A 24,625-nucleotide genomic window follows, 5' to 3' on the forward strand; every position below is an offset into this window, starting at 1 on the left:
GAAGAAATGAACAGACATTTCTCAAAGAAGAAATAGATTGCCAAAAGACATATCTAAAATTTCTTCACATCACTAATCATCAGGGAGATGCAAATCAAAGCAACAGTGAGATATCATCTCACACCACAGAGGCTGGTACATATCACAGAAATGTAAGAATAACCAGTGTTATCATGAAAGTGCGGGGGGTAGTGGGGGAGAGAACTTTCACTGCTGATGGAAATGCTGACTGATACAGTCTTTTTGGAAAATAATATGGACATTTCTCAAAAACCTAGTATGGGGCTGGGGGGAGAGGCCATAGCACAGTGGGTAGGGTGTTTGCCTTGCACATGGCTGACTCAAGTTAGATCCAGGTTATTCCTGAGCACTTCCAGGAATGATGCCTGAGTGCAGAGCCCAGAGTAACCCCTGAGCACCACCAGGTGTGACCCAAAAACAAATAAACAAAAAAACAAATAAACGAATAAACCCAGTACTTGAGCTCCCATATGATCCAGCAATCCAAAAAGTGGTATTACTTCTAGGGATATACTCTAGGTATGCAAAAAGTACAAGACAAAAATGCCCTCTGCATCCTATTTTCATCACAGCACTATTTACAATCGCCAGAATTGGAAATAAGCCAGGTGTCTGACAACAGATGAGTGGCTAAAGAAACTGTGGTACATCTACACAATGGAATACAATGCAGCCATTAGGAAATATGAAGTCATGAAATTTTCTTATACATAGATAGATATGAGTGAAATATGCTGAGTGAAATGAGTCAGAGGGAGAGAGATAAATAATCATCTCTTATTTATTATTTATTTATTATTATTTATTTATAAATAAAAAGATGGTATGGTACTTACGGTCAGAAAGACCAGTCCATAGTAGGAAACTTCCCACAAATAGTGATGTGTGCAATTAGATTAGAGAAAGGTCTACTATGACAATAATAATTGGAACTGATCACTCTGGACAGGAACTGGGTGCTGAAAGGGGATAAAGTGACATGCATGTACCCTTTCATTAATAATAATGCAAACCACTGTCTCGGAGAGTGAGACAGAGAGGCAAAAATGCCTGCCCCAGAGCATATTGCTATATAGAATATAGCATATAGTTTTATGCTGTATAAGATGAATGAAACTTGGAAGTACTATAATGAAAGAAGATACAAAAGTTTACATATTAAATAATTGGCTATACAAATATGAAAATAGGCAAATCCACAGAGATAGAGTAAGTTGGAGTAAATATAGGTGGAGAAGAGAGAATTGAATGATTGCTAGTATGTATAAGGGTGACAAAAGTGTTTTAATTTAAATTAACTTAATTTAATTAAAAATCATCTAATACCGACTGAACTCTGCTGGATCTCAGATGCCAGCACCCTTCTGCCTCTCTACTCTGCTGTCCTGCATTTTCGGCCTGATTTCACCCTTGGTGCGGCTCATCAGCCAGCCTGCTTTCCTGTGAGCTTTCCGGGGAGTCTGCCTTCCCGTGAGCCTTCCATGGAGGTGAGTCGACACGCCCAGAAAGGGAGGAGCCACTGAACTTCGCTGGATCTCAGATGCCAGCACCGTTCTGCCTCTCTACTCTGCTGTCCTGCATTTTTGGCCTGATTTCATCCTGGGTGCGGCCCATCTGCCAGCCTGCCTTCCTGTGAGCCTTCCGTGGAGGTGAGTCGACACGCCCAGAAAGGGAGAAGCCAGAGGAGCACGGTTGCTCCGCTCCCCTTCGCGACGGTGCACAGCATTTAGCCAATGAATACAATCACAACACGTAGAAAAACACGCAGTACTAGTGTGACAATGGGGAAACAACATGGGCCAGTGCCAGACATAGAGAATGAAGATGGCAACTCTGATGACTTGAACATGATCAACCACCTAGTCAGTCTCTCAGATAAGGAGTTTAGAGTTGCAATATGGAACATGTTCAAAGAACTCAAACAAAGTATAGAAGAGAAAACTAAAAAGAATCAGGAGAATATGAAGATAGAAATGAGAAAACTCCAAACGGAAATTTCAGATCAAATAACAGGTCTGAGAAACTCAGTAGATGAATTGAAGAAAAACATGTTTGAGATTTCCCACAGGTTAACAGCAGCTGAGGATAGAATCAGTACACTGGAAGATGAGAAACATAACAATTACATACAGCAGAAGAAATTGGAAAAAAGCCTCAAAGCAAATGATCAAACAATGGAAAAATTACTCAAAGAATGGGAACAGATGAAAATAGAAGTCTATGATAAGCTCAACAGAAACAACTTAAGAATCATTGGAGTCCCAGAGACTCAGGAAGAAAATCTCCGGGAAGAATCAACAGTCAAGAACATCATTAAAGAGAAACTACCAGAGATAATGAATACATGTGATCAAATCCTGCATGCCCGAAGAGTGCCAACTAAAAGAGACCCCAGAAAAAACACCCCAAGACACATCCTAGTCACAATGACGAATCCCATAGATAGAGACAGAATTCTGAAAGCAGCAAGATCGAAAAGAGAAATTACATTTAAGGGAACATCCTTGAGATTTACTGCAGACCTGTCACCAGAAACACTCAAGGCCAGAAGGCAGTGGTGGGACATAGTGACAAAACTCAATGAAATAAATGCTTCGCCTAGAATACTGCACCCAGCAAAACTCACTTTTAGGTTTGAAGGAACAATACATAGTTTCACAGACAAACAACAGCTCAAAAACTTCACAGACTCAAAACCATTCTTTTTTTTTTTTTTTTTTTTTTTTTTTTGGTTTTTGGGCCACACCCTGTGACGCTCAGGGGTTACTCCTGGCTATGCGCTCAGAAGTTGCTCCTGGCTTCTTGGGGGACCATATGGGGCGCCGGGGGATCGAACCGCGGTCCGTCCTAGGCTAGCGCTGGCAAGGCAGGCACCTTACCTCCAGCGCCACCGCCCGGCCCCTCAAAACCATTCTTAAAAGAAAAACTGAACGGCATACTTTAAGACAAGGCTTACCAACAGACACACCAAACTTTAATATAAAGATGGCACTAACTCCCAGGACAATTCTTTCTCTCAATGTCAATGGACTAAATGCACAGTTAAGAGACACAGAGTGGCTAAATGGATCAAAAAACTCAATCCAACCTTCTGCTGCCTACAAGAAACGCACCTGAATAGTCAGAACAAACATAGACTCAAAATAAAAGGCTGGAGGAAAATCATCCAAGCAAACAACACCCAAAAAAAAGCAGGAGTGGCCATATTAATATCAGATGATGCAAACTTTATACTTAGGAAAGTAGTAAGGGACAAAGATGGACATTTTGTATTAATCAAGGGATATGTACAGCAGGAAGAAATCACCCTCCTAAACATATATGCACCGAATGAGGGGCCAGCAAAATATTTAATACAACTGTTGACAAATCTGAAAAATAATATCAATAACAACACAATAATTGTGGGAGACCTCAACACGGCATTGTCAACACTAGACAGGTCAACCAGACTGAAACCCAACAAGAATATACTAGACCTGAGGAGAGAAATGGAAGTAAGAGGCCTAGTAGATATATACAGGACACTCCACCCCCAGAAGCCTGGATACACATTTTTCTCTAATGTACATGGGACATTCTCTAGGATAGACTACATGTTAGCACACAAAACATATCTCCATAATATCAAGAGGATAGAAATTTTGCAGGCTGCCTTTGCTGACCACAAAGCCCTGAAATTATATATAAACTACAAAGGGACACAGAAGAAAAATTTTAACACCTGGAAGTTAAATAGCCTCATACTGAATAATCAGTGGGTCCGAGATGAAATCAAAGAGGAAATCAAAACCTTCCTGAAAACAAATGACAATGGAGACACAAATTATCAGAACCTATGGGACACAGCAAAAGCAGTACTGAGAGGAAAATTTATAGCTTTGCAAGCACACATCAAGAAAGAAGAAGGGGCATACCTGTATAGCTTAATGACGCAGCTCATAGAATTAGAAAGTGCTCAACAAAAGGATCCAAAAATAGGGAGGCAGAAGGAAATAACAAAGCTGAGAGCAGAAATCAATGAAGTGGAAACCCAAAAAACAATCCGAAAGATCAACGAAAGCAGAAGTTGGTTCTTTGAAAAAATAAACAAGATTGATAGACCACTGGCAAAACTAACAAAGAAAGAAAGAGAGAGAAACTTGATAACTCGTATTAGGAATGAAAAAGGAGAGATCACTACTGATATGGTAGAGATTCAAAGGGTAATCAGAAACTACTTTGAGAAACTCTATGCCACTAAAAATGAAAACCTGGAAGAAATGGATAAATTTTTGGAATCTTATAATCTTCCACGATTGAATGAAGAGGATGTAGCATATCTAAACACACCCATTACTATTGAGGAAATTAAGAAAGTAATCAAATGTCTGCCCAAAAACAAAAGCCCAGGCCCAGATGGATTTACTAATGAATTCTTTCAAACCTTTCAAGAGGAACTACTACCAATCCTGGCAAGACTCTTTCATGAAATTGAAAAAACAGGAAAACTTCCAAATAGCTTTTATGAAGCCAACATTACCTTGATACCTAAACCAGACAGAGATGCTACGAAAAAAGAAAATTACAGACCAATATTGCTGATGAATGCAGATGCAAAGATCTTCAACAAAATCCTGGCAAATAGGATTCAATGCCTCATTAAGAAGATCATCCACTACGATCAAGTAGGTTTCATTCCAGGAATGCAAGGCTGGTTTAACATCCGTAAATCTATCAACATAATACACAACATCAACAGCAAGAAAAATAAAAATCACATGATCATATCAATCGACGCAGAGAAAGCATTTGACAAGGTTCAACACCCATTCTTGATCAAAACTCTCAGCAAGATGGGAATGGAGGGAACCTTTCTCAATATAGTTAAGGCCATCTACCACAAGCCAGAGGCAAATATTGTCCTCAATGGAGAAAAACTGAAAGCCTTTCCTCTAAATTCTGGCACAAGACAAGGCTGTTCTCTCTCACCACTCCTATTCAACATAGCACTGGAAGTACTCGCTATAGCGATTAGGCAAGAAAAGGATATCAAGGGAATCCAGATAGGAAAGGAAGAAGTCAAGCTCTCACTGTTTGCAGATGACATGATACTCTACTTAGAAAACCCCAAAGACTCTATCAAAAAGCTTCTAGAAACAATAGACTCATATAGCAAGGTGGCAGGCTACAAAATTAACACACAAAAATCAATGGCCTTCCTATACACCAATACTAATAAGGAAGAAATGGACATTAAGAAAACAACTCCATTCACTATAGTGTCACACAAACTCAAATATCTTGGAATCAACTTGACTAAATATGTGAAGGACCTATACAAGGAAAACTATAAAACTCTGCTCCAAGAAATAAGAGAGGACACGCGGAAATGGAAGCATATACCCTGCTCATGGATTGGCAGGATTAACATCATTAAAATGGCAATACTCCCCAAAGCACTGTACAGATTTAATGCGATCCCCCTAAAGATACCCATGACATTCTTCAAAGAAGTGGATCAGACACTTTTGAAATTCATTTGGAACAATAAACACCCTCGAATAGCTAAAGCAATCATTGGGAAAAAGAATATGGGAGGAATTACTTTCCCCAACTTTAAACTTTACTACAAAGCAATAGTTATCAAAACAGCATGGTATTGGAATAAAGACAGGCCCTCAGATCAGTGGAATAGGCTTGAATACTCAGAGAATGTTCCCCAGACATACAATCATCTAATTTTTGATAAAGGAGCAAAAAATCCTAAATGGAACAAAGAAAGCCTCTTCAACAAGTGGTGTTGGCAAAACTGGGTAGCCACTTGCAAAAAATTGAACTTAGACCCCCAGCTAACATCATGTACGAAGGTAAAATCCAAATGGATTAAAGACCTCGATATCAGCCCCAAAACCATAAGATATATAGAACAATACGTAGGTAAAACACTCCAGGACATTGAGGCTAAAGGCATCTTCAAGGAAGAAACTGCACTCTCCAAGCAAGTGAAAGCAGAAATTAACAGATGGGAATATATTAAGCTGAGAAGCTTCTGCACCTCAAAGGAAATAGTGCCCAAGATACAAGAGCCACCCACTGAGTGGGAGAAACTATTCACCCAATACCCATCAGATAAGGGGCTAATCTCCAAAATATACAAGGCACTGACAGAACTTTACAAGAAAAAAACATCTAATCCCATCAAAAAATGGGGAGAAGAAATGAACAGACACTTTGACAAAGAAGAAATACAGATGGCCAAAAGACACATGAAAAAGTGCTCCACATCACTAATCATCAGGGAGATGCAAATCAAAACAACGATGAGATACCACCTCACACCCCAGAGAATGGCACACATCACAAAGAATGAGAATAAACAGTGTTGGCGGGGATGTGGAGAGAAAGGAACTCTTATCCACTGCTGGTGGGAATGCTGTCTAGTTCAACCTTTATGGAAAGCGATATGGAGATTCCTCCAAAAACTGGAAATCGAGCTCCCATATGATCCAGCTATACCACTCCTAGGAATATACCCTAGGAACACAAAAATACAATACAAAAACCCCTTCCTTACACCTATATTTATTGCAGCACTATTTACCATAGCAAGACTCTGGAAACAACCAAGATGCCCTTCAACAGACGAATGGCTAAAGAAACTGTGGTACATATACACAATGGAATATTATGCAGCTGTCAGGAGAGATGAAGTCATGAAATTTTCCTATACATGGATGTACACGGAATCTATTATGCTGAGTGAAATAAGTCAGAGAGAGAGAGAAAAACGCAGAATGGTCTCACACATTTATGGGTTTTAAGAAAAATGAAAGACATTCTTGCAATAATAACTTTCAGACACAAAAGAGAAAAGAGCAGGAAGTTCCAGCTCACCTCAGGAAGCTCATCACAAAGAGTGATGAGTTTAGTTGGATAAATAACTACATTTTGAACTGTCCTAATAATGAGAATGTATGAGGGAAATTGAGAACCTGTTTAGAGTACAGGCGGGGGTCGGGTGGGGAGGAGGGAGACTTGGGACATTGGTGATGGGAATGTTGCACTGGTGATGGGTGGTGTTAAAAAAAAAAAAAGAAAAAGTATAAAAGATGCACTACAATTTAGGATTAACTGGAAAAAAAAAGAAATTGTCACAATATATAAAAAAATCATCTAATACCATCTATTGTGGTAATAATGACACAATTCTGTGCGTAAACTAAAAACCACTATTGTACACTTTTAAAAGTGAATTTTTGGTAAGTGAATTATATCTCAGTTTTAATAAAGAAAGGACATAAATCATCAGCAATATTTCAGCATGAAAGAATTTAACTGAGACTTCTCTGACATCATGTTAGGGTTTTATGAGAATGCAAAACTAGAATCAATCTGAGTATTTTGCTCAAATAAGGGAGAGCTACAGAGTTAAGGATAGCATGTTGACCTTCAGGTAAATGATAAATTAATCTCTGATAAACAGGCAAGATGTATGAAATAGAGCAAGCAAAACCTTTTCAACAAATGAAAACTGGGAAAGCTGGTCAACTACATGCAAAAAAGTGAACACAGCCTCTCTTTAATGCCCTGCACAAATTTCAAATCAAATTGAATTAAAGACCTTGATATTAGACCTGAACCATTAGGTATATAGAACATGTAGGCTGAACTTTCCCTGATATTGAAGCTAAAGGTATCTTCAAGATTGAAAAACCATTGATCAAGCAAGTGGAAGCAAAGATGAACAAATGGGACTAAATTAAACTAAAAGACTTCTGCACCTCTAAGGAAATGTGACTAAGATAAAAAAGACTGCCCGAGTAATGGACAAACTATTCCCCTAATAACCATCTGATAAATCTTTAATATACAAGATATATAAGGTTTTGGTGGAACTTAAGAAAAGAAACATCTAACCCCATTCAAAAATGGGAAGAAATGATAAAGAGAAGCTTCCTCAAAGAAGAAATACAAATGACCAAAAGGCACATGAAAAAAATGCTCCACATCATTAATCATCAGAGAGATGCAAATCAAAATGAGATATCAGGGCCGGAGAGATAACATGAAGGTAGTGTGTTTGCCTTGCATGGAAAAGAACGATGGTTTGAATCCCGGCATCCCATATGGTTCCCTGAGCCTGCCAGGAGCAATTTCTGGGCGTAGAGCCAGGAGTAACCCCTGAGTGCTGCTGGATGTGACCCAAAAACAAACAAACAAAAAACAGGGATATCATCTTACACCACAAAGACTGGCACACACCACTAAGCACAAGAGCAACCTGTACTGGTATGGATGCAGAGAGAAAGGGACTCTCTTTCACTGTTCAAGGGAATGTCGACTGTTTCAGCCTTTTATAAAATAATATGGATTTCCTAAAAGAAACTAGACATTGAGCTCTTGTAATACCCAGCAAAGGTGCTCCTGGGAATATGCGTTAGGGATCCAAGAACTCAATGTAGAAAAGTGATCTGCACTCCTATATTCATTGCAGCAATATTTACAATTGCTAGAATCAGAAAGCAACCCAGGTGCCAAGAGCAGATGAGTGGATAAGAAAACTATGGTATGTCTACACAATGGAATACTATGCAGCTTTTAGAAAAATGATGTCATGAAATTTTCTTATACATGGATGGTTATTATGTATTATGCTGAACCAAATGGAGTAGTAGATATAAAATTATTTCATTTATTTTGGGGATAATAAAAATATAGTGTTATAATAATACCCCAAAACAATAGACATGAGTGCCTGGAGGTCTGATTCATGGTAAAAAACTTGCTACCAAGAGTGGGGGTGTGAAGTTAGGCCAGAGAAGGGACCACTATGACAATGATAGTTGGAAATGATTCCTCTGGACAAGAAGTGGGTGCTGAAAGAAGAGAAAATGATATGCACAAAACCCATCAGTAACAGTATTGCAAACCACAGTGTCTAAAGGGGACTTGCCAACGATAGCATAGTATGGACCATGGTTCCATCCCCCGGCGTCCCATATGGTCCCCCAAGCCAGGAGCGAGTTCTGAGTGCACAGCCAGGAGTAACCCCTGAGTGTCACCAGGTGTGGCCTCCCAAAAAAATAAATAGAGGGGAAAGAAGAGAGAGACAGAAGAAAAAATACCTGTTATAGAGTTTGGCAGGAAAGAAAGCAGTGGGGAAGACAGGAGAGAAACTGGGGACATGGGTGGTAGAAAATGTGCACTGGTGAAGGGTATTTATTGTACATTGTATAACTGAAACTCAATCAGAAACAACTTTGTAACTCTCTCACATGTTTCAATAAAAGAATTTATGTATTAAAAATAGCAAGATGGGGTCTTGTAGCATCATCTAGGAAATGTACTGCAATGTATGGAAGAATGTTATGGACATTTCTTTTCAGATGAATAAAGAAAAGTCATTGAGGATCTTTAAAAAAATATTTTTATTATATGAATGCTACACCAGAAGATATAAATTGCAAGTTATGAAAACAAAGCAAAAGTTTCCAAGGCAAAAAATTGTCATTTTTTTGGAAGTTTTTCCATTTGGCTTCTAATATGAAAGGTTACATAATTGCTTCTCCTTTCAAATGATCTTAAGGAGGATGATTAGAAATAATGTCTAGGGGCCGGAGAGATAGCATGGAGGTAAGGTGTTTGCCTCTCATGCAAAAGGTCATCGGTTCGAATCCCGGCGTCCCATATGGTCCCCCATGCTTGCCAGGAGCGACTTCTGAGCCTGGAGCCAGGAGTAACCCCTGAGCACTGCCGGGTGAGACCCAAAAACCAAAAAAAAAAAAAAAAAAAAAAAAAAGAAATAATGTCTAGGGGCCGGGCGGTGGCGCTAGAGGTAAGGTGCCTGCTTTGCCTGAGCTAGCCTAGGACGGACCGCGGTTTGATCCCCCGGCGTCCCATATGGTCCCCCAAGCCAGGAGCGACTTCTGAGCGCATAGCCAGGAGTAACCCCTGAGCGTCACCGGGTGTGGCCCAAAAACCAAAAAAAAAAAAAAAAAGAAATAATGTCTAAATTCTGATTTGAGTATGTACTGAACATTTTACATGCATTCTCCTTTGATTTCTACCACCCCTATGACATAGTTACTTACCCGTCAGTACCTGAACTGGCTGCATCCCCACATTTGTAATTTTTGAACAATCACAGTGGATTATACGCTTGGTTTCTTTGGGTACATTTTTTCCCTTCCAGGGAAGGTTACAGTGTCTCCAATTATCATCACATTAATTAGGGAAGGCAAGGGAGTAGAGACTGAATACTCTGAACTGGAAATTGGACCTTAGGATCTAGTCCAACTTTGCCACACATAAGCTTGTAATTTTAGGCAAAGAATTTGTCCTCCCAGAGAATAGTGCTTAATCTATAAAACACAAAAAATTGTTCCCAAGTACCCTGGAGTTTCTTCTATTTCCAGCATTCAGTTTTTGTTCTGCCTTGCATACCACTGAGGAAACATCTGATTGTCAGTTGTACATAGAGAAACCAAAAAGAACAAAACCTTCCAGTCAGTGTGGTCTGAGCCTGAGCTTTGATATCAAATTGATATGACTCAGCTTCCAGTCCTACTCTTAGTGCGATTTTGAGCAGTTCTTCAACCTCTGTATCCATTTGCAAAAATTAGGATAGTAATAGCACAGAAGGCTATGCTGTTTGTCAGAATAGTTATGAGAACTGAGGGAAATCTCTGGAGGGAGATTTGCAAGTTCTAGCAGTTAGTAAATGCTCGTTATTCTTATTATTTAATAATGTATTAAATAATGGTTATATAATTAATATTAAAATTTACTATTATTACTTATTGATCATAATTTTAAAGACACAGAATGCCTTCTTGGCAATTAATGTATATATTTAAGTAGCTAATCTGTAGTCAAACTCCAGGGTTCAGATGAGTTGCTTGTGTTTAGTTCTAGAATGATCCACATCTCTTAAGGCTAACCATTCTTCAGGAATGTACTGCTCGATAAACATTTTATTGTCAAAAATACTCTAAGTTTTCTCCTATTTTTCCAATAGAGCAATATGAATGTTTGAAATTAGTTTTGTCTACCCAAAGCAATCAGAAAAGAGCAAAAAGTAAGACATACTGATAAGACAGTGTGTATAAACATTTAATGTGCTGTAATAAAAAATAACCTGCTATCTCTAGAAATTTTCCAGTATATATGGGGATCTTCTTTCTTTTATTGTTATTAGACAACATATTTATTTACAATGTTCCATCACAATTTTGTTCCTCTTGGTAAAATAATTATAAATATAGCACTAACTACTAAAGATCCCTAAAAAAATTAAATAATAGTACATTTAGAGTTAATAAATATATAGTATATAGTAAATTTTATTTCTCTCTTCCTTTTTAGACACTGGTTTGCATTACTGTTAATGGCTGGGCACCATGCATACTATGTTATTTCCATTCAACATCCAGTTATTGTTCAAAGTGATCAGCTCCAACTATCATTGTCATAGTGGGATTTTCTTTACCCTAACTGCACTACAGCTCTTTGTGGCAAGCTTCCTACTATGGATTAGTCCTCCTGGTTCTCATTTCTATCATCACTGGATATTATTACCATTCTGTCTTTTTTTTTTATTTTCCACAAATGAGTGAGATTGTTCTATGACTATCTGCTTCTTCCAGCTCATTTTATTCAGCATAATAATCTCTATGTCCCTCCAAGAATAAAAAAAATTTATGACTTAATTTTTTCTAATGGCTGCATAGTATTCCATTCCATAGATTTACTAGGGTTTCTTTAGCCATTCATCTGTTGTTGAGCACCTGGGTTTTTCCCAGATTCTAGCTATTGTAAATAGTGCTGAACTGAACATAGGAGTGTAGAGGACATTTTTGTAGTGTATTTTTGTGTTCCTGGGGTATATCCTTAAGAGTGGTATTGCTGGATCATATGGGAACTCCACTTTCAGGTTTTTGAGGAAAGTCCATATTGTTTTTCAAAAAGGCTGAACCCGTTGACATTCTCACTAACAGTGAAAGAGAGTACCTTTTTCTCTGCATTCACAAAAGCACACGTGTGGGCCCGGAGAGATAGCACAGCGGCGTTTGCCTTGCAAGCAGCCGACCCAGGACCAAAGGTGGTTGGTTCGAGTCCCGGTGTCCCATATGGCCCCCCCTGCCTGCCAGGAGGTTTTCTGAGCAGACAGCCAGGAGTAACCCCTGAGCACCGCTGGGTGTGACCCCCAAAAAAACAAAAACAAAACAAAACAAAAAAAAAGCACACGTTGTTCATAAGCTTCGTGATGTGTGCCAGTCTCTGTAATTGACTTAACATCTCATTGTTGTTTTGATTTTGCATTTCCCTGATAATTAATGTGATGGTAATTGTGATGATTAATGATTTCATGTGCCTCTTAGCCATCTGTATTTTCTCTTTGAGGAACTGTCTGTTCATTTCTTCTCCCCATTTTTGAATGGAGTTAGATGTGTTTTTCTTGCTATGGTCTACCAAGGTTTTAAACATTTAAGGTATTAAACAATTATCATTATTGAGTGACAATTTCTCCCATTTCGTGGATAGTCTTTGTATCCTAGTCACCATTTCCTTTGAGGTTGTAGAAGCTACAATCCCAGCACCAGTATACTATTTCCTTCACTATTATTCCCTGTTTCCCAACTTCCCCCAAGCATGCCCCTTAGCATGTATGAATAATTTACTTAATATTGTTTGCTATGACTAAATGGTAATGGAATTATCAAAATAACTTGATTAAGAGAAATTTGTGAAAATTGTCATAATGAGGTCATTATGTCATTGTTTGAAGATTTACTAAACTAGTTATTGCTAGTTGAACATTCTGTTGGTTTTGGTATATGGATTCTGTGATAGTTTCGAATATAATTTGGTGTATTCTTATCAGTATTAAAATTATGGAGGTGTAATAATCTTTATATGCATCCATGTATAGGCTAACTTTTATGACTTCATTTTTTCCTAACAGCTAGCTACATTGTATGCCATTGTGTATATGTACCAGTTTCTTTTTTTGTTTTGTTTTGTTTTTCGGGCCACACCCGTTTGATGCTCAGGCGTTACTCCTGGCTAAGCGCTCAGAAATTGACCCTTGCTTGGGGGGCCATATGGGACGCCGGGGGATCGAACCACGGTCGTGATCTTTCCTTGGCTAGTGCTTGCAAGGCAGACACCTTACCTCTAGCGCCACCTCGCCGGCTCCATGTACCAGTTTCTTAACTATTCATCTGTTTGCCAGGCATCTGGGTTGTTTCCAGAATCTGGCTATTGTGAATAGTGCTGCAATGAACATATGAGAGTGTGCGTGCGAGAAAGAAGCAAAATGTATGCTCCAGAGATGGTCAGGGACTGGGGATGGAAGGGAAATGGGGGACATAGGTTGAGAAAATTACACTGGTGAAGGGCAGTGTACATTTTATGACTGAAAACTAACTCTGAATATTTCTGTAACCACAGTGCTTAAGTAAAGGAATTATTTAAGAAGAAGACTGTGTGGGTGTCCAGGACTTCTAGAATCTGTGGAGCTGGGTTGATGATCTCATATGGTGGATGGGGCTATCAGGACTTCAGGAAGTACAGAGTCAAAGTGGAAAGGTTGATGCTGGAGAAAGAGGTTGCTTGCCCTGGCTCCAAAGATTCCCAGAGATATTAGCTAAAGAACTATTATTCCTGGAATTTGGGGCACTTAGATGTCTCTGCAGAGATTAATGAAAGAGCAGTGAAACTGGGCCATTGGTATGGAGGTGTTTGTTGAGTGTGTCTCCAAAATTTACAATTTTTCAGTCTCTCCCCTCACATAAAAGAGAAGACCTATGCAGCTACCAAGATCTCTAGATACAGAGATCTGATTTTATTGCCCATGATGAAGCAGAAGTCTTCCATACACCACAAAAGCACAGAGGGGAAAGTAAATAAACAGACAAGGAGTCTACAGTCAATCCCATGACACTATACTTCAAGGGTGCAGAGACCCTGTATCTCCTAGGTCAAGGGAATTCCCTCTCTAATGCTCCCAATTTTTACTAAGCCTATGCAGGAAAAAAATAATAACAGTGGGGGGGGCACAAAATAGTTTTTTTTATCTATTTATCTACCTATTTATTTTTTATTTTTATCTTTTTTGACTTCTTTGTTTTGGTGTAGATATTGAAGTTGATGTCCACAATCTTATTTTATGTTATTTTATCTTTCTCTTTCTTTTTGCGCACTAGCATGGTTTTATTCCAGGACCGAGACTATTAAGTGGTGCTTGCCTTTAGTACTGTAGTACTCACTGGATATTTTATTCGATATTTCTTTTTGTATTGTTGTGGTATTTCAATTCCTTTTTTCCTGTTCTCTCTCAAACTGAGGTTGGGAGCCTCTTTAAGGACTACACCCATTTTCGGCTTATTTGATTTTTACCCCACTTTATTGCTTTTTCTTTCTTCAAACAAAACCATATAGGGGCCAGAGAGATAGCATGGAGGTAAGGCGTTTGCCTTTCATGCAGGAGGTCATCAGTTCGAATCCCAGCGTCCCATATGGTCCCTCATGCCTGCCAGGAGCAATTTCTGAGCCTGGAGCCAGGAATAAACCCTGAGCACTGCCAGGTGTGACCCAAAAACCACAAAAACAAAACAAAACAAAACAAAAAAAAAACCATAACTTGAACTATCTAGTTTTGCCTCTCAAACAGAGGGGGAAATAAAGGAGGGTACCAGGACCAACCAGATATATGATCACTAAATGATCACTAAGTAGTAAGCTAGACACACTGATTCTAGCAGCCCAGGGGGTGAGGGTGGGTGATATGGGATGCAGGATGGGAACGGGGGTGGAGGGAGGGCAAATTTGGTGATGGAAATTCCCCTGATTCAATGTTATTATGTACCTAAAATATTACTGTGAAAGATATGTAAGCCAATATGGTCAAAATAAAAATTATAAAAAAAAATAAAGATTTTATTAAATAAAAGAGAGAAATTGTTGTTTCATAGGATTTGGGAGTTAGCTTTTCTTCAGAGAAATCCACAGTTAACATTTATGTCTTTTTTTTTTTTTTTTTGGTGGTTTTGGGTCTCTCCCGGCAGTGCTCAGGGGTTACTCCTGGCTCCATGCTCAGAAATTGCTCCTGGCAGACACGGGGGACCATATGGGACACTGGGATTCAAACTGATGACCTTCTGCATGAAAGGCAAACATCTTACCTCCATGCTATCTCTCCGGCCCCTTAAATTTATGTCTTAAGGTTACTTCTGGGGAAAGTTTCTGTGCCTGGTGAATTTCATTGTACATAAGTTGTTGGTGTTCAGAGATTGTATTCTGTACCTGTATGCAGACCACATTTAATTCTTAGTAAAGTCAATCACTTTTTAAATTATTTAGCAAGTTATAAAGTGAGGAAATATCGGCTATATTTGAGCATTCATTCTGGTTACATTCAAATAAGAACTCAAGAAAAACCAAATATAGTTTAGCAAGTATTCATTCTTTGCTTTTCTTGGTAGTCTGGTTCATATAATAGATTTGAATACTTAGAATGAATAATTGAACAATTACTTACATCTCTTATTTTTAGAATAAAAGAGAAAATAATAGTTGAAATACTATGAATTTTATACAAGAGACAAAATAAATTTCTAATTGCAATACATTGAAAACAAATTTAGACTTCCATCAGTACAGCATAATGTGGCTCAGACTTTACACTTGATCTTAGCCAAAAGGCTGAGAAGTGATGTGGCTCAGACTTTAAAGCTTTTTCTTTGCAATTTATTCTGAAATGCTACTGAGAGCATTTCTTTGAAATACAGCAATTAAATTTAATAACAAGTGAAACTCAGGACCTTTTCTGAGCTGTGTTTCAAATGTGGTTTTCTGGGCTATGTTTTCAAAAATAGGCTGTAAGGGGATGGTGGGTTGAGAGAATATCAGCCCAGATCTTCAACAGAGATGCCCAGTCAACCTGGTGATCTAAGAAGTAGGTACTCTCAGGACAGACCTGGTTTACTGTTTCCTCTTCTGTATCCTTACTGGATTATTAATTTGTATAGGTTATGTGGTTTGGGGTCAAGATGATATGCTTGTCATTTTTTATCCAGAAGAAAGAACCAGGGATATAGACTATTCTTCAGAAGAGGTACATGAAGAAGTCTAAGGCTTAGAGTATTTAAAGTTCAAGGGAGAATAGAAATTGTATTGAATTTTCTTTGGAAATGGAATCTAGGCAAATAGCCCATGTGTGCAGGGCTTCTTGTGTGCAGGGGTCCTCATATCTTCCACATATTTCCATACAATATTCAGATATATACATGCCTTCCCTTTTATAGCCTTTTTAAATAAAATTAATTATTTTCATACCCACCTTTCCTTCTTTCTTACTCTGTTATAGAAGGATGTGACACTTTTTACTTCTCTGCTACTCTGTAAAATGGTATAGTGAGCTACTCTCAGGATAATTTGCTGAATTAATACTTCTGCTAAAAATGGAAAAATGGGGTGGATTATGTCTGACCTCTCATATTGGCAGGTCAGACATCAGTAAGATCATTATAATAAGGAGTATTTGCCTGGAAGAGACTTTGATTAAGAAATGTAAAATATTTTCTGTTGAAGAAGATATCAGGAAATTATCTTTGTATAACTGTGACTTGTTTTATTTCAGAGCACCAACCAGTCCCCTCGATGTCTAATTCTAGTGCCTTGCCCTCAAGTTCAGCTGGGATCAGCAAGGAGCTGATTGATCTGCAACCTCTCATACAGTTCCCAGAAGAAGTTGCCAGCATCTTGATGGAGCAAGAGCAGAATATCTATCGAAGAGTCTTGCCAGTTGACTACCTTTGCTTTTTGACTCGAGATTTGGGCTCTCCAGAATGCCAAAGGGCCCTGCCCTGCCTCAAAGCATCCATCTCAACTTCCATTCTTACCTCCCAGAATGGTGAACACAATGCCCTTGAAGATCTTGTGATGAGATTCAATGAGGTAAGAAGCCAGAGGGCTCTGATTTTGTAACTGAATCTTCAAGAAATGCTTTTGTGAGGGGGGAGTAGAGTACACCAGCTGTGCTAAGGATTTATTGCTGGTTTTGTGCTAAGGGTTTACTCCTGACTCCTAAGGGTTTACTCCTGACTCTCTATGCTCAGGGTTTACTCCTGACTGCTCAGTGATCACTCCTATTGGTGCTTGAGGGGACTATATGTACTATGTATTGAACCAAGGTCAGCCACCTACAAGGCAAGGATGGGGAGGATAACCTGCAGGTCTCTAAGCATGTTAATAGGTGAGGGAACATTTTGGCTTCCTAGTACCACCTCACAACCTAAGTTTTGTGGTTTTCATGGTTTCTTCTATGCTTAATTTATTTACCTTAATAACAAAACACAAAATTTCAATCTTGTTGGTATAATTCCACAAATACAATAGTGTCCTCCCATTTAATAATTTAATGAATTAGTTAGATGTTAAATATGCTTTATTTGTTTATCTTTGCTTCCCTTTGCTTGGACAGTGCTCTTTGAAGATGCCTTTAGTCTCAATGTTATGGGGTGTTTTGCCTTTGTTTTCCTCTATTTACCTTATGATTTCAGGTCCAATATCAAGATCTTTAATCCATTTTGATTTTACCTTTGTGCATGGTGTTAAAGAGAGGTCTGAGCCCACTTTTTTGCATGTAGTTACCAGTTATCCAAATACCACTTTTTGAAGAGCCTTTCCTTGCTTCACTTTGTATTTCTTGCTCCCTTATCAAAGATTAATTGACTGTATGGCTGGGAGTCTCTGATTACTCAAATCTATTCCATTGATCTGAAGGTCTGTCCTTATTCCAATACCATGCTTCTTTTTCCTGAGGATTGCTTTAGCTATTCATGGGCATGTATTGCTCCAAAAGAATTGCAGGTATGTTTAATTCACTTCTTTAAAAAATGCCATGGTATCAGTTATACTAGCAGTCTGGGGTGGCCAGAAGGGGGATGCTGGGAACAGATTTGGAGGGAGGACAACACTGGTGATGGGAATACCCCTGATTCAATGTGACTATGTACCTTAAATATTACTGTAAAAGACTTGTAATTCATGTTGGTCACAAAAAAATTATTTTTAAAAATTGCCATGCAGGGGTGAAGCAGTGGCGTGGAGCAGTAAGGGATCTGCCTTCCTTGCACTAGCCTAGGACAGAACATGGAAGAAGGAAGGAGGGAGGGAGGGAGGGAGGGAGGGAGGAGGGAGGGAGGGAGGGAGGGAGGGAGGGAGGGAGGGAGGGAGGGAGGGAAGGAAGGAAGGAAGGAAGGAAGGGAGGGAGGGAGGGAGGGAGGGAGGGAGGGAGGGAGGGAGGGAGGGAGGGAGGAAGGAAGGAAGGAAGGAAGGAAGGAAGGAAGGAAGGAAGGAAGGAAGGAAGGAAGGAAGGAAGGAAGGAAGGAAGGAAGGAAGGAAGGAAGGAAGGAAGGAAGGAAGGAAGGAAGGAAGGAAGGAAGGAAGGAAGGAAGGAAGGAAGGAAGGAAGGAAGGAAGGAAGGAAGGAAGGAAGGAAGGAAGGAAGGAAGGAAGGAGTTAGAAAATGAAAGTTCCAGTAAATAATGATTTTGTGAAGGTGATTTATACTGTTTCTTCTGCATTACTTAAAACACCTAGATGCAACCTTCGGTGGGGGACCCCCAACCCGCGGGGGTGTGGGAATGAAGGTCGCTAGTAATTTGTGGGTTTACTCCAGCAGGCCCGATCTGTGAAGAGAATTTAAGAAGTTAGTAAGAAAAATCCTCAAGACAATGCATGCTGTTCAAAAGGGGTTTATTGCCGGGGAGATCAGCTTTTAAGGACGAAATATGTCAGAGGGTGTTACAGGTTTCCACCAATTACAACTGCAAGCACTCATTAGCATAAGCTGGGGGCAGGTAATAGGGAGGGGTAAAGAGGTAGACCTGAGCACATGTTTATACTGAAAGCACAAGATTCAAACAGGGTCTTATAAATTTTACTCAGCAAGCATAAATAAAAAACCAGCTGTAAACATATTAATCTTTTGCTAACACAAAGGCAAGTTGGTCTATGATTTTCTTTCTGGCTGGATGTATTGGGCTGCTTTGAATTTACTTTAGTATTTATCTATTTCCTTTGTCCTCAGGGCATGGGCGCCTCTGGTCACGTGGGTGACAAGGTCAGGGATTTCTGAGGTGTCCTTTGTTCTAGGTTCCAATAGTTCGGCTCCCCACACCTAGATCTATGTACTCAGTTATTTTTGGTCTCTTAGTCTTTCATTGTTTAAAATTTTTACCTGAAATTAAAAGTGAACATTTAAAATTGAATTTAAAATTAATTTGTATGGGGCCAGCGAGGTGGTGCTAGAGGTAAGGTGTCTGCCTTGCAAGCGCTAGCCAAGGAAGGACCGCAGTTTGATCCCCCGGCGTCCCATATGGTCCCCCCAAGTCAGGGGCAATTTCTGAGTGCTTAGCCAGGAGTAACCCTTGAACATCAAACGGGTGTGGCCCGAAAAACCAAAATAAATAAATAAATAAATAAATAAATAAATAAATAAATAAATAAAATTAATTTGTAGAAATAAATTTCACTTTTCCATTCTCTACTTACTATAACATTGGGAATCAAAGATGAATTAGCTATGTCAGTAATTTAGAATTAGTAATGATATGAAAAACAGCTGGATTAAGACACTTTAGATTATGTCTGAAAATAGTTTAGCTAAGCAACTTTAGAACATAAACAACATTTCTGGGAAAACACTAAACTAAGAGAACACTCTGTTTTCATGCATTCTCAAGCATCTATTTTCATACAAATTATGGATAAGCTAGTTTAAAAAATTTTTATATAGGTTTTAAGGCAAGTTTTAAATGACTTCTGCTAAATAACATTGAGATGGCTAAATTTTAGTTACTTTGTATACCTTAGGATAGAAAAGCTATAAGAAATTAAAATAAAAATTTTACTAAAATTTATATTTTCCCTATTTGTAATGTCTTTTCCTCAAAATTAAGCTGGCTTTATTTTCAATTTAAAATAAAAGGAAAGATAAAAGGTACCACTTCTTTATTTGGTACTCTGGACTGAGCTTTTTGCAGTTTATAAATCCAATATCTTCTTCTATTTAATGGTTTTTTGAGGGTTTTTTGTTTTGTTTTTGTTTTGGTTTTGGTTTTGGTTTTTAGTTTTTGGGTCACACCTGGTGGCACTCAGGAGTTACTAGTGGCTCTGAGCTCAGAAATCATTCCTGGCAGGCACAGGGGACCATATGGGATGCCGGATTTCGAACCACCATGCATCTGGATTGGCTATGTACAAAGCAAAAACCCTACTGCTGCGTTATTCTTTCTATATAACAATTTGATAAGGCAGTTGTCATTGCCACTGACCCACAGATGAAGAAAATTAACTTAAAAGAAATAAGTACTGGGCCAAAATGATAGTACAGTGTGTAGGGAGCTTGCCTTGTATGTGGCTGTCCTGACTTGAATCTTTGGGATCCCATATGGTCCCCAACCACCACCATGAGTAATTCTCAAGTGCAGATAGAACCAGGAGTAACTTGCAAAAAAATAAAAAGAAATACTAAAGATAATAAATCTTAAAACTAAATAAAGATTCATGAGCCCATACTTATATAAATAAATGAATGAATAAATCAGTGGGATGGAACAGTAAATCATTTATAGATTAATTCTAATTAGTGGGAAGGAAAGATAGTGGAAAGGAAAGAAATTAAGGTGTTTCCTATACATGCTGCCAACTTCAGTTCAGTCCCTGGCACAATATATATGGTCCCTTGAGCACCTCCAAGGGTGAACCCTAAGCACTGAGAAAAAAGTAGCCACTGAGCAGGTGTGACCCAGAAACAAACAAAAAGTTTGTTTAATTAGTCTAATTAGTAAGTAGGATGGAATGAGGAAAATAAAAATCACTGTTGAGACACCATAGTAAAAAACTATTATGAGCAAGAACCACTTATAAAACTGATATTACTGGTATATTGCTATATGTTGAGAAACAAGATGCCTGCATAGTCTCAAGGTTGTGGTCCACAAAAATTAATTACTAAAATTAATTACAAAAATTAATTACTAAAAAAATTAGTGGAAAAGAAATTCAGCAGATATTGCTGTAGATAAGTGTTCATGGCTAATATGACCACTAGTTATATTTATTAATGAGTTTCTCCTAATATGATGCTCTACTAAATAAGTGCATCATCTTTGTAAAGTTCTTACCAAAAATAATTTGAATAACATAATTTGAGAATGAGAAAAATTATCTAACTCCTAATTGAGTTATCTTCTTTTCAGAGGGTCAACATCATGAAAGGTAAGGAAAGACTGTCAAAGACTAGAAGAGAGTAGGAAAAGTAAGAAGTAAGTAAAATCTAGTGTTTTTTATTTTAATTTTGTATTAGAATCTTGTATTAGAAAATGAATATGGATATGGGGCAGAGAGATAGCTCAGAAAATTAGACAGAAGTTCTGGGCTTGAGAATCTGGATCAAATTTGGCACTGCATGTTCCCAGGTTCCATCACCGTGAGAGAGACAGACAGAGACAGAGACAGAGAGACAGAGAGAGACAGAGACAGAGAGACAGAGAGACAGAATGTGGGAAAGAGAGAGAGAAAGCGCTTTAAAAACTGGTGAGATTATAAGAAGGCATGTATCATTATTTAGTATCAATGTTTATTTCTGGTATTTTTACCATAGTTGTGAAAGATCTTAACATTAGGAGATCCTGGGTAAAGGATATACGAGAACTCAGTACTATTTTTGCAGCTTTTCTGTAAATCTAAAATTACTTCAGAATAAAAATGTAAAAAAAAAAGAAGTTCAAGGGAATTGAGTCACTTTTCCAAGTTCATAACAGTGGCGTGAGTGAAATGTCAGAATCTGAATATCAAACTACTTCAGTCTCATTCCAACTGCTTGCCTCCTACTTATCACATTATCAAGGTGAAGTTTAGAGTAAAGACAGAATTGTTGATTTATAATTATTTGATTTGCATCAAGTCTCCTTTCCTGCTTCTTCCATCTCTTTATACTCTTTTTCCTGTGCCTTTTTTTTTTATTCAAGTTCCTAGACTTGTGGTATTAATCATTCATTCACTCAAAACATTTATTAGGCATTTGTTAATAGCTCCTTTTCACTGCTAGTCAAATGTATCCTTTAAAATAAGAAATTTGGGGGCCGGGTAGGTGGCGCTGGAGGTAAGGTGTCTGCCTTGCAAGCGCTAGCCAAGGAAGGACCACGGTTCGATCCCCTGGCGTCCCATATGGTCCCCCCAAGCCAGGGGCGATTTCTGAGCACATAGCCAGGAGTAACCCCTGAGCATCAAACGGGTGTGGCCCAAAAAACCAAAAAAAAATAAAAAAATAAAAAAAAATAAAAAATAAATAAAATAAGAAATTTAAAATAAGCAATATATAATGAAAATATACAACAATGTTAACTTAGTTTGTTCTCAATGCTACAAAAAAATAAATGCATTTTCCTCAACAGAAGAAAGATATATATCAAAGAATCTGAGTCAAGCACTCCATTATAGGAATGCTTTTATTATTTAGTTAATTCGTTCCTGCATTAGTTCCTGTATTCAGTTGTTCATTTAACATTAATTAAGCACTTCTCAGAAACAGGGCACCAATGAAATTTCACCTTAAGGAAAGTGAGTAATAGTATGAAACTGTCAGAAGTACCATTCTTAACATTTTGAGTCCTGTGCTGCAGATTTTGTTAACTAAGTTAATTAAGCCTTAGTGCTTCTTGTGAGCAAGAATCATGGTGTAAAAATTAAGGTAACAGGGGCCGGAGAGATAGCATGGAGGTAAGGCATTTGCCTTTCATGCAGGAGGTCATCGGTTCGAATCCCGGCGTCCCGTATGGTCCCCCGTGCCTGCCAGGAACAATTTCTGAGCCTGGAGCCAGGAATAATCCCTGAGCACTGCTGGGTGTGACCCAAAAACCACAAAAAAAAAAAAAAAAAATTAAGGTAACAGGAAAGCTGATCTATACAATTGAATTATGGTGGAGGACTGGAAGGGAAGAGCACTGGGGTCCTTGGGGTCCTTGGAGTACATTGGTGGTGAGGGTGATATTGGAATTATATGCATGAGAAACCATTATTAAAGGTATTTTAAATTAAAAAATCTCAATCAGTAAAATGTTTTGCCAAAATTAAAAAGATCTATGTTATGGAGAGGTAGCTTGTTCCTAATTTTCCTAGTTGTACACGATTATGAGATCAGTGTTCTCAAATTCTAATAACTCTGGGGCTGGAGTCATTGAACAGCAAGTAGGGTGTTTGCCTTGCACACAACTGATCCGGGTTTGATCTTGGCATCTCTGTGGTCTTCTGAGCTCACCAGAAGTGATTCCTGAGTACAGAGTCAGGAGTTATCCCTAAGCACCACCAGGTGTGACCCATAAAACAACAACAACACCAACAAAAATTCTAGGGGCTAGAGTGATAGCATAATGGGTAAAAAGTTTGCCTTGCAGGCCCGGAGAGATAGCACAGCGGCGTTTGCCTTGCAAGCAGCCGATCCAGGACCAAAGGTGGTTGGTTCGAATCCCGGTGTCCCATCTGGTCCCCCGTGCCGGCCAGGAGCTATTTCTGAGCAGACAGCCAGGAGTAACCCCTGAGCACCGCCGGGTGTGGCCCAAAAACCAAAAAAATAAAAAAAATTAAAAAAAAAAGTTTGCCTTGCATGCAGCCAAGCATCGTTTGATCCTCGGCATCCCATATGGTACCACAAGCCTGCCAGTGAGCACAGAGCCAGGAGTAACCCCTGAGCACCACCAGGTGTTGTCCAAAAGCAAAAAACAAACAAACAGTAACATTGTTCAGCATGACTTACCTGTAATGTGGGGGAAAGGGAACAATATCCCTGATGCATCTCGGGCAGTGATGCATATTTTCATTCTTGAAGAAAATGTGGTTTAAATACAGTATGAAGTATAGACATGAAAACAACTGGAAAAACCTAACATCAGGTAGTTTACTTGAGGCAAAATAATTTTAAATCGATTTTAATTATGGCTTAGAGTCATGTTTCTCCCCATTCTTCATTTTTTTTTTTGTTCCAAATGATACATACCAGAGAAACTTCTTAAAAGTGATTAACTGTCCTTGAAAGTAAACAGAAGAATGTGCAGGCCCTTGTCAAGGTGGGTTTTGTGGGATAAACTCAGTTCTGCTCTGTTCATTTGAACAGCAGGTGTCTTTTGAACCCTTTCCATTGTAGCACTTCTCTCAAGGCACATTCTTGTTTCCAAGCATAGAGAAGCCAGTGTTCTCTTTCTCCTTTTGGCTTGAGCGAGCAACTTCACTTCCTGACCACCCACACAGTCCCTTGCTTTGGCAGTCTCAAATCATATTGTTCTTCTCTTCTCCCTTTTTTCTTCCTCTTTCAATCCACTATCCCTTGTCTACCTCTCTTTTGATCTTAGTGTGCTTTCACCCTTCTTAGTGACATTACTCCTTTCTAGAGGAGATAGTCATTTTTGGTAAGCTGAAGAAATTATATATTTTAATACTTGAATTTGAAAAAAGATAAGTGCAATCAACATTAAAGTTAAGCTTATGCTTCACTTTCATGCCTTTTTCTCACAAGAGGCTGGTAGAAACATGGAGGGTAGGGTGGGAGTATTCGTAGA

General features: G+C 38.7%; 1 protein-coding gene across 1 annotated transcript in view; it reads left to right on the plus strand.

Moving 5' to 3' along the window:
- Positions 1-24,625, plus strand: part of PLCE1 (phospholipase C epsilon 1) — a 353,407-nt gene that overhangs the window by 173,997 nt on the left and 154,785 nt on the right. The window contains exon 4 of the mRNA XM_049790786.1: positions 16,646-16,962. Within this exon, the coding sequence (XP_049646743.1) occupies positions 16,646-16,962 (317 nt within the window). The remainder of the gene's footprint in view (positions 1-16,645; positions 16,963-24,625) is intronic.

Source organism: Suncus etruscus, chromosome 17 (genome assembly GCF_024139225.1).
Source record: "Suncus etruscus isolate mSunEtr1 chromosome 17, mSunEtr1.pri.cur, whole genome shotgun sequence".
NCBI classification, from domain to species: domain Eukaryota; kingdom Metazoa; phylum Chordata; class Mammalia; order Eulipotyphla; family Soricidae; genus Suncus; species Suncus etruscus.